This window comes from Dasypus novemcinctus, chromosome 7 (genome assembly GCF_030445035.2).
Source record: "Dasypus novemcinctus isolate mDasNov1 chromosome 7, mDasNov1.1.hap2, whole genome shotgun sequence".
In the NCBI taxonomy this organism is placed as follows: Eukaryota; Metazoa; Chordata; class Mammalia; order Cingulata; family Dasypodidae; genus Dasypus; species Dasypus novemcinctus.
Genome location: NC_080679.1, coordinates 90,134,766 through 90,149,819, shown reverse-complemented (window position 1 = coordinate 90,149,819; position 15,054 = coordinate 90,134,766). Strand labels below are relative to the sequence as shown.

General features: G+C 36.1%; 1 protein-coding gene across 4 annotated transcripts in view; it reads right to left on the bottom strand.

Moving 5' to 3' along the window:
• Window positions 1-15,054, bottom strand: part of WDSUB1 (WD repeat, sterile alpha motif and U-box domain containing 1) — a 50,367-nt gene that overhangs the window by 5,062 nt on the left and 30,251 nt on the right. For all 4 annotated transcript variants that reach the window (XM_023583395.3, XM_004449126.5, XM_023583397.3 and 1 more), the window contains exon 10: window positions 11,952-12,092. In XM_023583395.3, the coding sequence (XP_023439163.1) occupies window positions 11,952-12,092 (141 nt within the window). The remainder of the gene's footprint in view (window positions 1-11,951; window positions 12,093-15,054) is intronic.

Genomic DNA, 15,054 nt, shown 5'->3' with positions numbered 1-15,054 from the left:
TTCTAATGTTCTAAGTGGTTTTACCAAGAAAGGTGCTGTATTTTTGTGAAATGCCGTTTCTGCATCAAAATGACCATGTGGTTTTTTTCCTTTATTCTATTCATGTGGTATATTACATTAATGGTTGAACCAATCATGCATACCAGGAATAAATACCACTTGATCATGGTGTATAATTATTTTAATAGGTTGTTGGATTCAGTTTGCTAGTCTTTTGTTGAGGGTTTTTGCATCTATATTCATAAGAGATAGTGACCTATTGTTTTCTATTGTGGTATCTTTATCTGGCTTTGGTATGAGGATGATACTGGCTCACAGAATGAATTAGGGAGTGTTCCCTCCTCTTCAGTCGTTTGGAAGAGTGAGCAGAATTGAAGTTAAGTCTTCTTGCAGTGTTTGGTGGAATTTCCCTATGAAGTCTTCTGTTCTTGGGCAGTTTTTAAATTATTGATTCAATCTCCTTATTAGATACTGGGTTTTTTTTGTTTTTTTTTTTTTGAGATCTATTTATTCTTGAGTCAATGCAGGTAGTTTGTGTGTTTCTAAGAATCTGTCCATTTCATCCAGGTTATCTAATTTATTAATATACAGTTGTTCATAGTATATACTTATAGTCCCTTTTATTTCAGTGGAGTAGTAATGTCCGCCTTTTCTTTTCTCATTTTCATCATTTATATCCTTTTATCTGTCAGCCTAATTAAAGGTTTGTTGATTTTTTAAAAACTTTTTGAATAATCAACTTTTGGTTGAGTCTTGATTTTTATTTTCTATTTCTCTCCTCTCTAATTTTATTTCCTTCCCTCTATTTGCTTTGGGTTTAGTTTGCTTTTTTCCTGGTTCCAGTTTTGAGGGTAGATCTTTGAAGTATTTCTTCTTTATTAATATAAGCATTTGGAACTATAAATTTCCCTCTCTGTACTGCCTTCACTGCATCCCATAAGTTTTGGTAATATTGTATTTTCATTTGCCTCAAGATATTTACTAATTTTCCTTCTGATTTATTCCTTAACCCATTGATTAAGAGTATGTTGTTATAATAAGTTTATTTATTGAGACTTGTTTTGTGACCCAATATATGATCTATCCTAGAGAATGATCCATGTGCATAAAAAGAATGTGTATTCTATTTTTGTTGGGTTCACTGTTCCTATATATGTCTGTTAGGTCTGGTTGGTTTAGTGTAACATTCAAGTGTTGTACTTCCTTACTGATCTTCTAACTAGATGTTCTATCCATTAAGAATGGTATGTTAAAGTGTCCTACTATTAATGTAGAACCATCAATTTCTCCCTTCTGTATTTGCTTTATATATTTTGGGGCTCTGCTGTTAGGTGTATATACATTTATAACTGTTACATCTTCCTGCTGAATTGTCCCCTGTATCAGTATGTATGACCATCTTTTGTCCCTTGTAACTGTTTTTGACTTAAAGTCTATATTACTGGATATTAGTATAGCTACCCCAGCTCTCTTTTGGTTACTATTTGCATGGTATATTTTTTCCATCCTTTCACCCCAACCTACTTGTATCTTTGACATTAAGGTGAGTCTCTTATAAACAGCATATAGTTGTGTCATGCTTTTTTATCCATTCTGCCAATCTTTACTTTTTGGTAGAGAGTTTAATCCACTTACATTTAAAGTCACTACTGATAATATAGGACTTTCTTCTGCTATATTGCTATTTAGCCTTTGTAAGTCTTATACCATTTTTGTTCTGCACTTCTATTAAGGCTTTTTTTTTTTTTAGATTTATTTATTTTATTTAATTCCCCCCCCTCCCCTGGTTGTCTGTTCTGTGTCTATTTGCTGCGTCTTGTTTCTTTTGTCCGCTTCTGTTGTCGTCAGCAGCACGGGAAGTGTGGGTGGCACCATTCCTGGGCAGGTTGCAACTTTTTTTCATGCTGGGCAGCTCTCCTTACGGGGCGCACTCCTTGCGCGTGGGGCTCCCCTACACGGGGGACACCCCTGCGTGGCATGGCATTCCTTGCGCACATCAGCACTGCGCATGGGCCAGCTCCACACGGGTCAAGGAGGCCCGGGGTTTGAACCGCGGACCTCCCATGTGGTAGACGGACGCCCTCACCACTGGGCCAAGTCCATTTCCCAAGGCTTTTTTTTTTATTTGTTTTCTTGTGTTGTACCATATTTAGTGCTTTCTCATTTCTATCTGATATATTTTTCTTCTGTTTTCCCTGAGGTTACCATGGGGGATTAAAATCTAACATCTTAAATAGATAACAGTTATATCTGATTTGCTACCAACTTAATTTCAATAGCATGCACATATACTTTCCCTATAACCCTGTCTCCCCACAATTTTGTAGTTCTTAGCACCTATACCTTTGTACACTATATGTCAAAAAAAAATAGATTTATCACTGCTTTTTATGCATTTGCATTTTAACATTTGGCATTTATGATTACCCAGTTACCTTTACTTCAGTTCTGTCTTTATATTGCTTTGAAGAACTGTCTGGTATCCTTTTATTTCAGTTTAAGGAATTCCTTTTAGCATTGTTTGTAAGGTAGGGGTCTAGGGGTGATGAGAATATTTTAATCTCTCCCTCATTTTTGAAAGTGTCTCACTGGATGTAACATTCTTGGCTGGCAGTTGTTTTCCTTCAGCACTTTAAATTTTTGAATCCAGTGCTTTCTTGTCTTCATGGTTTTTGATGAGAAATTGGCAGTCAATCTATGGGATTCCCTTTATGTAATACATTGCTTTTCTCTTGCAGCTTTCTGAACACTCTCCTTTTCCTTTGCAATTGTTTGATCAGTATATGATGGGTATATTTTTCTTTAAGTGTACCTGTTTGTTGTTCTCTAGGATTCTTGGATATGCATATTCACATCTTTTGCCAGGTTTGGGAAGTTTCTGTCATTATTTGACTATTCTTTATGCCCCTTTTTTCTCCTCTGGCTCCCATAATGGGTAAATTGGTATGCTTGATAGTGTCCCAAAGCTATCTTAGGCTATTTTCACCTTTAATTTCTTTTTTCTTTCCACTCCCAGTTCAACTCATTTGAGGTCACTAATTCTTTTTTTCTGCCAGCTCTAATCTGCTGCTGAAACCCTCCTGGGCTTTTTTCATTTCAGTTATTGTGGTCTTAACAACAACTGTAATTTTGTTTGGCTCCATTTAAACTTTTCTGTTTCTTTACTTAGACTCTCATATTCACTGTTTCCCTGATAATTCTGTTGTTCTTTCTCTGTACTTTCCTTCATTTCCTTGAGCATTTTAAGAGCTTTTTTTTTTTTAAAGAACATTTTTAAAAGGCTTTGTTTGGTATGTCCAGAGTCTCATCATCTTCATTGGTGTTTTCTCTATTTTTATATTCTTCGTTTGGATGGACCATCATTTCCTATTATGTCTTGTATTCTTTTTTACACTCTGTACATTTTAATAGAATTTTAACATGTTAACTCTGGGATTTACTCCCTGGGGTATCTGTTTCTTGATTTTGTAAACAGCTGGGTGATAAGACAGGGATTTTCTGGAGCTTCAGCCTCTATCAGGAAAGTTTGTCCAAGGCAAATGCAGGGTACAGGGCTTTTCTGTCTATTGGGGCCTCTGTCTTGTCCTGGGCTTTTGTTTGTTACTTGTTTTAGAGTTTCTCTGTTTATAGGAGTTTAGATGTGCCCTGTTTTCCAGGGGGGCAAACCTCCCTCTCCCAAGGAGCTGAAGCCAGCAGGCCTTTGTCCCAGGCTATCCGCCTCTATAGCTTCTTACACTCCTTTCATTAGCTCATGCTGCTTTTGCCTGGAGGGCAAATTCTGGGAGGAAGGTCAACCTGGGGAGGACTTTCTCAATTCAGTCTTTCCCAGCCCAAACAGGATCAGGAACCCATGAAGGGGAACAGATTACCTCCAATGTGCCCTGGGGGGGGTGGTTTCAGGAAGGGTGCCAAAAGCTTCTCCCATGGTTCCACAAAGCTGAACTTTCCTGGCCTGCCCAGATAATGCAGCCCTTCGGCTAACTGTTCCTACAGCCCTGAGGGCTCCATCACCTCTACCCGGCTGAAGCAACAGTTGTCAATGCCAGAGTCCAGGGAGAGTTGGACCCAGTTGGACCCAGAGATCACTCAGAGCCAGGACCCAGTGATCTGAATTTGGTAATCAAAAACCATGATCAGGACACAGAAAGCACACAACTGGGGGAGGGGGAAGGGAAAAAAACAAAACAAACCATGATCAGTGATTGGCCATGGCCACCCCTATTCTTGGGGAAGAGAATTCTTTTCTGTCAGCAGTGAGCCAGCCAGGGCCTTGTCTTTCCATATGAATTTTAGGATCAGCTTTTCCATTCTGCAAAAAAGGCTGTTGGAATCTTGATAGGGACTTCACTGAATTGTGGATCACTTTAGCCAATTTTGCCATTTTAAGTCCTCCAATCCATGAACACAGGATGTCTTTCCATTTATTTGTCTTCAATTTATTTCAACATTTTATAGTTTCCAGTGTATGCCTTGCATTTCTTTCATTAAATTTATTCCTAAGTATTTTATCCTTTTTTATTCTATCTTATGTGCAATAGTTTGAACTTAGTCACTCTAGTTTTTTGTGTGTAGAGTTTTCTATATATAAGATGTCATCTGTGAACAGTTAGTTTTACTTCTTCCTTTCCAACCTAGATTCCTTTTCTTTTTCTTGCCTAACTACCCCAGCTAGACCGTTCAGTACAATGCTGAATAGAAGGAGCAAGAATGGACACCCTTGTTTTGTTCCTGTTCTGATAAGGAAAGCATTTAGTCTTAGATGCCCTTCATCAGTTTTGTTGAATGCTTTTATCAGGAAAGGGTGTTGGATTTTCTCAACTGCTTTTCCTGCAACTAATGAGATGATCATGTGGTTGCCTTTTGATTTTTTTCAATTCAATATCTGATTAACCAATTCTTTTTTTTTTTTTTTTTTTAAGATTTATTTATTTATTTAATTTCCCCCCCTCCGCTGGTTGTCTGTTCTTGGTGTCTATTTGCTGCGTCTTGTTTCTTTATCCGCTTCTGTTGTCGTCAGCGGCATGAGAAGTGTGGGCGGCGCCATTCCTGGGCAGGCTGCACTTTCTTTTCACGCTGGGCGGCTCTCCTTACGGGTGCACTCCTTGTGCGTGGGGCTCCCCTACGCGGGGGACACCCTTGCGTGGCACGGCACTCCTTGCGCGCATCAGCACTGCGCATGGCCAGCTCCACACGGGTCAAGGAGGCCCGGGGTTTGAACCGCGGACCTCCCATATGGTAGACGGACGCCCTAACCACTGGGCCAAAGTCCGTTTCCAGATTAACCAATTCTTTACATTAAATTCTCTATTAAAATACCTTAAGAAGTTCCAGTTTCCTTCACTGGACCTTGGTTTATAAACTATTAACAGGATGATTACTACTAATGATTTTCCTAATACTAATTGTATTCCAGGAAATAACATCCTTTGAAAATGACACTTTTTAAACGTGCTATTGGATTCTATTTAATATTTTGAGATTTACTGACAGTCAAAAGTGAGATTGACCTTCAGTTTTTTTATAGTGTTTTGATTTTGATATCAATGTTATACTTATTTCATAAAAAGAATGTGTAAATATTTTCCATGTTGTGAAATGGTAGCACATTACTTACCTAATCTTTAAATATTTGGTAGAATTCTTCTATAAAATCATGTAGACATGGTGTTTTCTATAAGGGGTCATTTTTAAATGGCCTGTTTAGATTTTTTGTTTTTATTGGGTCAGTTTAGGCAAGTCATATTAATTCCTTCTACTTGATTTAGTAGCTGAGTGGTACGTTCCTATAATTTCCCACTTTTATTAGTACAGAAGTTAATGCTATTGATTTTCCTTTGAAAACTGGTTTAGCCATTTTCCATCAATTCTCTTAGAAGGTTTTTTTTGTTATTTACAAGAAATTTTACAGTTTTTAATAGTCATGACCATATTTTTTTGGTAGAATATACGGAACATAATAATCTACCCCTTTGGTCACATTTAACCATATATACTTTGTTTTCTATTTAAATAATTTTAATTTCCAAAGAATTCGTTTATATTTGGGAGAAAAGTAAAATTTTATTAATGCAAACTAGATCTAGCTTTTTAGACAGTAAGTAAACTAAGGACTAAAAACAGATTTCTTTTTAATACCTATTCATATAGAGACATGTCAACTGTAAGCTAATTTATTTTAAGAGAGGTAAATGGGATGAAAGAAATGTTTATATGATACTTAGATAATCACAAATTACATGTTACTCATTTCAGTGTAGAAAAATGTTCTTCGGGTTAAAACAAAATTTAAACCCAAACTAGAAGTCATCAGTTTTACAGTTATGTAGAAGCTAAATGAAATTTTGAGGAGAAAAGATGCCTTTTAATAACCATACAATTAATTGGTCAGTTTTGGTCAGCAGAAACATCAATATGTAAGATTAAACTATCATTCTACTCAATGAGTGTAATTATAAAGCCCATCTCTTCAACATATATTGTAACGATCAAATGGAGCACAAAGGATTGTCAAAGCATACTTTTAAAAATGTCTATTTTGCACTTTTATCTGTATCTATTTTTTAATAGGAAAATTTATACCTACACTTGTATTTATAAAAAGCTGAGTATGGTGAAAATTTCAAACTTGTATAGTGCTGTAACACTGGCCTATAAATGCACTGATAAAAGAGATGAATGTTGACATTACTATGTGAAATGGTGTTCAATGACAGCTAATGGCCTTTGTCACCAGGCTTGATAATAGCATGGTTTTAACCATCCAGGAGAAAGGACCTATTTTGTTACTGAATTTTTAGTTACATTCTATTCCATTAGTGCTTTAAAAATGGAAGGTATGATCAGTCTATTTTTACTGTGCTGTCTTTCTCCTTACATTGGCTGCAGTTTCATGGTTATCTTGATTGAGAATTGTGGTCTTCAGTATTATATAGTAGCCTCTTTTGTAACAAGAACATGACCTCTTAGTTGTACTTGTCTAACAAGCCTTCTGAATTCATGTTTTAGGTATACCTCTTATATAGAAATTATACTTTGTTACACAATCTGAGAATCTTGTAATTTAACAGACGAATTAACCCAAATTGTTTAATGTTACTAATATGCTTGATAATAGTTTTATCATTCTTTTTATACAAACAAAATTTCACTATATAAGTAGGTTTCTTACATTTCTTTTGATGCTCAGGAAGGTTTGTGTTTTGAACTAATGGTTACTTTTACTCTCTTTTAGTAACAAAGGACTAGGGACATTATTAGTTTCTCTTAGTTCCTTACTGTGAGTATATTTAAGTAAGCTTATTCAATTTTTCATATTCTCTATCCTCCAATTTTTGACAGTTTTAGCTACATAATGATCTATAATCATTATATAGCATTGTCATCTGTAATGAGTGCCCTTAAGTGAATAATTTTACTTTGCTTGTGATCTGTCAGTTTCCTGGGGAATTACTCTGTGAAGGTATGGTTTCCTACTACAGGAAACTCAGTTATACTAGCCCTGGTTTTATATCAGCTTTCAATGGTATAAAATAGCGATTCTTTGTAATAATCAATAGGTTCCTACTGCTGCCACCACTGTTATTCAATAGAGTAGGTTCTAGGCTGAGTAATCAGGCAAGCAAGGAAAAAAAAAAAGTCATCCAAATTAGAAAGGAAGAAGTCACATTTTCCCTTTTCCATGATGGCATGAGCCTATATATTAAAAACCGGACTCCACAGGAAAGTAACCAGACCTTCAATGAAAATTCAATGGATTTAGCAAGTTTCAGGATACGAGATAAACACACAGAAGTCAGTTGGGTTCTTAAACACCAGTAATGGACTCTGAAGAGGAAAACAAGAAAATGTAGAATCTAAATTAAAATACCAAGGAGGTAAAAAGACTTAGTTTTCAGTGTTTAAAACACTGCTGAAAGAAATTAAAGATGACCTAAAAAAAATGGAAAGCTATCCCATATTCTGGACTGGAAGACTTAATATTGTTAAAATGGCAAAACTGCTTAAGGCAATCCACAATTCAATGCAGTCCCTATCAAGATTCCAACAGCCTTTTATTTTTCCCTTTTAAGAAATGGAAAAGCTTATCCTTAAACTCATATGGAATTGTAAGGAGCCCTGAATAGCCAAAAAAATCTTGAAAAAGAGGAGCAAAGTTGAAGGATGTATAACTTTAATTTCAAAACTTACAAGGCAATAGTAATTAAACCTGTGTGGTACTGGTGTAAGGACAGACATAAAGACCAATGGAATAGAATCTATGGCCAGTTAATATTCAACAAGAGGACCAAGTCCATTCAATGGGGAAAGAATAAAATGATGCTATAGCAACTAGAAATTCACATGCAAAAGAATGAACGTGTACCCCTAGGTCTCACCAGATATAAAAATTAATTTGATTGAAAATGGACTAATGACTTAAACTCTGAACTAATATTATAAAATTTTTGCAAGAAAACACAGGGAAATATCTTCAGGACCTTGTAGTAGTAGGGAATCGATTTTTAGATTTTACACTAAAAGCACATCCAACAACTTAAAACTAACACCTTTTGCACAAAGGACATTATCAAGAAAGTGAAAAGAAAAACTAGAGAATGAGATAAAATATTTGAAAACTATATATCTCAAAGGTTTAACATCCAGAACATCACACAGTACTTTACACCCAGTTTAAACTATAAACCCAGTTTACAAATGGGCAAAATAGATATTTCTCCAAAGAGATACAAATGGCCAATAAGCACTTGAAAAAATGTTCAACATAATCAGTCATTAGGGAAATGCAAATCAAGACCACAATACTATCTCACACCCACTAGAATGAACATTATTTTAAAATGGAAAATAAGTGTTGGTGAAGATGCAGAGAAATAGAACCTGAGTACATTGTAGGTGGAAATGTAAAATGGTGCAGCCGCTGTGGAAGTTTGGCAGTTCCTCAAAAAGTTAAACACAGATTTACCATATGATGCAGCAATCCCACTTCTATGTATATTCCCCAAAGAACTGAAAACAGGAACACCAATATTCATAACAGCATTATTCAATACAGCCAAAAGGTGACAGCAATTCAAGTGTCCATCAGCAGACAGTCTATACATAGACATAAAAAGGAATGAAATTCTGATAGATGTGACAATATGGATGAACCCTGAAGACATACTGCTGAGTGAAATAAGTCAGACATAAAAATACAAATATTGTTTAACTTCACTATATGAAATACATAGAACAAGCAAATTCATAGAGACAGAAAGCAGACTGTACTTAACAGGGGCCAGAAGTGAGAGTAAGAAATGGGAGTTACTCCTCAATGGGTATAGAGTTTCTGTTTGGTGTGATGAAAAGTTTTGATAATGGATGGTGAAGATGATAGTACAAAACTGTGGATGTAATTAATGGCACTGAATTGTACATATGAAAGTGGTTAAAGTGGGAAATGTGTTATATATGTTAGCACAATAAAAATTTTAAAACAAAGGACCTTAACAATGAACATAAAATGTTTATGTATAAGAATCACATAGGAAATTGTAAATGTTTAAAAATGTAAAAGATTACCCAAAGGAATGCTTAACATTGAACATAAGATGCTTATGTATAAGAATCACACAGGAAATTATAAATGCTTAAAAATGTAAAAGATTACCCAAAGGAATGCAAAATGAGATTACTTTGCACTTATCAGGTTGAAAAAGATTGTTAGTTCCAAGTACTGGCAAGAATGTGGGTGAATCAAGGACCCCCTACACTGTAGAGAAGACAATTTTTCAGTATCCTTCAGTAACTTTATGTTTAGGGAAATTATCACACAGAAATACTCACATTAAGAGTGCAAGGACAGGGAATGTATGTAGCTCATGTTGAGCACCTGCTTCCCATGCACAATCCCTGGTACCACCCAGGAAAGAAAAAAAATTTATATATGCATGTAAAAAGTACATACATATGTATGTAAAAAGTACATACATATATATACATATATATATATATAAGTACAAGAATAAATGTAGACAATGATGTTTACTGTTGCACAGTTTGTAACAGCAAAAAATCAGTAGCAAATGAAATAAAATAGAGGAGGTAGATATACTCAAGTATTAGGCAGCTTTTAAAAAGAACAAGTTGGGAAGCAGACTTGGTTCAATGGATAGAGTGTCTGCCTACCACATGGGAGGTCCGCGGTTCAAACCCAGGACCTCCTTGACCGTGTGGAGCTGGCCCAAGTACAGTGCTGATGTGCGCAAGGAGTGCCGTGCCACGCAGGGGTGTCCCCTGCGTAGGGGAGCCCCATGCGCAAGGAGTGCACCCCATAAGGAGAGCCGCCCAGCACAAAAGAATGTCCAGCCTGCCCAGGGGTGATGCCACACAGATGGAGAGCTGATGCAGCAAGATAATGCAACAAAAAGAGACACAGATTCCCGTGCCACTGACAAGAATAGAAGGGGACACAAAAGAACACACAGCAAATGGACACAGAGAGCAGACAACTGGGGTGGGGGGGGGAAGGGAGAAAAATAAATACAAAATAAACAAATCTTAAAAAAATAAAATAAAAACAAGTTGGATACAGTGATGCCCACTTCTTTCCCCAGAAAATAAATCAAGAAAAATACATACATATATACATAGAAACAGGCCAATGTCCGAGGACATTTTTACCAAAAAAAAAAAAGTACAAACAGTATAAGCCCAGTTTTGTAAAAATAGCTGGATTCTACTGTTATTAAAAATATGTTATCAAGCATACACAGAGAAAAATATCTAGAACTATACACTAAACTGGAATTAATTCTTGCCTTTTGGGACCTAGACTTAGGACCAGATAGGTGACTTTAACTTTATATATCTTTTTATTCTTTGAAAGAATATACAATGTGCATATATTAGTTTTAAAATTTAAAAAGGATACTTGCAAAAAATACAAACATATGTTCTTGGTTCAAATGGATATCATATCTCAAAACAAATATGAAACACCAAATGTAAGAGAACTAAGCATTTTTTAATAGTGAAAAATGTTTATAGAGGTAAAAATGAGAAATATTTCTGTCTACAGAAGTTCAGAGCAAGTAGAGACAAATACATAAAATTTATATTCACAAAATAAGACTATATGATTAATTCCACTAATGATGTGAACATAATATGTAAGGTCAGTATCTAAGTCCCTCAGATAAGTTAGTTACCAAAGAAGAAAAATAGGTATTTTATACCCAAGTATATTTAAATGGTAAATTGCCATGTAGAAAAATGTAATGCCTTCCTAGCAATTTAAAGCATCCAGTTTCAAACAACTAGTAAACTAGTAAAAATAAATGGATCAAATTCAATAATCACAGAACTGTGGAAAAACAGGCACACTTAAATATATTGCTGGTAGCACTCTAAATTGCTTTCTTTTATAGAAAACTATAATATAAAAGAAAATAATATAATAACAAACTGCAACAAGCACTATTAAAATGGTTCTCTTTCATGGTCATAAAAATAAAATATTCTCTGATCAGTTCATTCTTTTGGACACATAGGCCATGGAAATAATCCCACGGAATGGTAACAACAGAAAGAAAGGTGTACCATGATATCAGTGCAATGCTATTTATAATATAAACATTCGTAAACACATATACACATCAAATAACAGAAGAGTCAAGCAAAATGTAGCAGAGAGCCACAATGGAATAAAGCTATTAAAAATGAAAATTATGAGGACCAATACTCAGAAATGTACATAATAAAGTTTACAGCCAAAAATTAAAGTAAACAATATAATGTGGATTCACTGATTATAACCACATAATGTCTGTTTATTGACAAAGATTAGAAATTAATGAGAAATGATACAACTTTCTAATCTTTCAAGTTTTTCTTCTGTAAGTTTGCTTACACTCATGATAGACAACATAAATACAACTCAATGGTCTAAAACAGTTCAGCACTACACATACCTGATGCAATGACAGGATCTTTCATAACCTCTCTAGTTATTGGACATATAAATTCATCAGGAATTCCAGAAGAAAGGGATTTAACCTTTGTCCTTAACTCTTCAATTTTTCTCAACACTTTACTTCGCAGCCCTAGAGATTCTGAAAAGAAATCATTCTGTTAGAGATGGAAAACTACTGGTAACCCTTATGCAAGTCTTTAACAAACAGAGATTTCATCTACAACTAAAAATCTTCCAGCATACTGTTTTACCACATGGAACTGTTTTCTTTATAAATTCCTTAGTGGATCTTTATAGTATAAAATACTTTGAGGTTAAAATAAATCAACAGGAGTGGATGTAGCTCAAGCAGTTGGGCACCCACCTACCACATGGGAGGTCCCAGATTCGGCTCCCAGTGCCTCCTAAAGAAGATGAGCAAGACAGTGAGCTGGATCCCTAAGATGCTGCAATGAGGAGACACAATAAGACATACAACAAGCAGGGAAGAGATGTGGCTCAAGCAATTAGGCACCTCCCTTCCATATGGGAAGTCCTGGGTTCAGTTACCAGTGCCTACTAAAAGATGATGAGTAGACACAGAGCACAAAATGAACAGACACAGCGAGCGCAAACACAAGGGGCAGGAAGAAATAAGTAAATCTTTTAAAAAAATAAATAAAAATAAATCAAACACTAATACAGAGCTTATTTTAAACAAACTGAGATTCTGAAAGATCCTCAAGAACTGCAGGTTGACAGACAATACACAAAGGTTCATTATTTTTGGTTATTTAGATAACTAAAAATTTCCCAACAATCATTTTTAAAGATGTTCAGGTTAAAATGTGAAAATCTGTTACAATATTTTTAAGCTTTCTAAAACTGATTTGCAGTTACTCCTATGAAAAATAATAAAAATTCAGTCATGTTAGTCCAAAGTGGTGTGCATAAGCATTATTCATTAGAATTTGAATTTTATCTAATTTTTAATTTTAGGCAATTTAGTTTAGTTAATTCTAGGAAATTTAGAGTTTTTAGCTAATTACATTTTTAGAGTTAGCTGACAGTTCTACTTTAGGGGTGGGGTAGAAGGAAAAGAATTATCTTTCAGAATGTTTCATAGTTCCCATAAAAAGACAAGCCAGTTTTCTTCTAATTCTGCATGGTGTTTCTATGTGGCACAGGACAACTTTTTGTCTTGGGCAATGTTTTCAAGGATGTTGCACATTCCTGGAAGTTAGAGACAGGGCCTTCCTCCTGGTCAGAGAGATTTGTTTCCTGAAGAGTATAAAGATGATGCCTTTCTCTTAGTCAAGTGTTGAGTAACTTTGCTAGCAGTCCCATTATAGATTAGAAGTAGGGGTTCTTAACCAGTTGTTCATGAGCTTGAATTGAAATTCAAAAAAACAGCATTCTTGTGGGAACGTGTTGGTATGGGTGAGATATATTTATTAAATAATAAACAGTATAGTCTGGACTTACTAAGAGGTCCGTGGAACAAAAAAGGTTAAGAATCCCTGGATTAGAGGTTTCCTAAAATTAGGGTTTCTCAGCTGTAAAACAAACCAAGAGTCTTGACAGGGGTGGGGGGGTAGAGAAGCCATTCTAACATGAAGGTCACACTGCCTACTGTGAATAATGAATTGTTTGAATCTATTTGAATTCACTGTTTTTTTAAATCTCCACACACACATATACACACACACAGTCCGCTCTCTGTCCATTCGCTGTGTGTTCTTCTGTGTCTAGACTTTCAATCTCTTGTACCACCTCAGCTCCCTGGTCTACTGCATCTCTTATGGTCTCTCCCTTGTGTCTCTTTTTGTTGCATCATCTTGCTGCACCAGCTCTCCACTCAAGCCAGCTTGCCTTCATCAGGAGGCCCCGGGAATCAAACCCTGGACCTCCTATATGGTAGACAGGAGCCCAATCACTTGAGCCACATCCGCTTCCCAATTCATTCTTTTTTTTTTTTTTTTAAGATTTTTTTTTTTTATCCCCCCACCTTGTCTGCTCTCTGTGTCCCTTCGCTGTGTGTGATCTTCTGTTTCCGCCTGGATTCTTGTCAGCGGCACCAGTAATCTGTGTCTCTTTTTGTTGTGTCACCTTGCTGTGTCAGCGGCGCCACTCCTGGGCAGGCTGCACTTTTTTCATGCTGGGCGGCTCTCCTTATGGGGCGCACACCTTGTGTGTGGGGCTCCCCTACACAGGGTACACCTCTGCATGGCACAGCACTCCTTGCACAGATCAGCACTGCGCGTGGGCCAGCGCACCACCAGGGTCAGGAGGCCCTGGGTTTGAACCTTGGACCTCCCATATGGTAGGCGGATGCTCTATCAGTTGAGCCAAATCCGCTTCCCATCATTGTTTCTTTATTCACAAAATCTATAGAAGTGTGGTGAGCTGACGTAGCAGCTGCTTAGGCACTGCTTAAGTGCTTGACACTTTCCTATAATTTTTTTCCTATGTGATGCACTGAAACCAAATTGAGGACTTCAAAACATTTCTTGTTAAGCAGTACAACAGAAATCAAAGATTTCTTTACAGGTTGAATGATTCCTCAAAAGTATTTATGACTCAGGGATTCCCTGAGATTTTTTCTGAGATCACAGATTTAAGAGAAGTTATTTTGATACCTAAGTGCCAATTTGGGGAAAGATGCCTCCAAGATCAAGCATACTGCCTGGATCACCAAGTAAGGCCTTTCTGTAACAAGTAAGAGAAACAGGACAGTTTATTGAGCCCATCTTTCCTAAGATTGTCCTATGACTCAATTCTAAATAGTTCCCATTCCATCCACAATGCTGCATTTTCAAAGCTTTAGCAGAGCTCTGTATTTTTATTTTGCCAGGCAAGTATTATGGAGGGCTTAAGAGGAATTACAATGATGGACTATGTAATCTAAACTGGGTAAGAAGGAAAATTAAAGTAGAAATAGATAATTTAACATGTGAGTAGGATCACCAGATTAAGGGTTTTGATAAGATCTTTAAGGTGTGGGTATTAGAAAAAAGAGTAAGAGGTGGTGGAACATCCATTATGACTGGGGTAAGCAAACTGATCATTTTTGCCATATAAACATCCTTTACCTGGATAGAGACAGGGATTGACAAACTGTC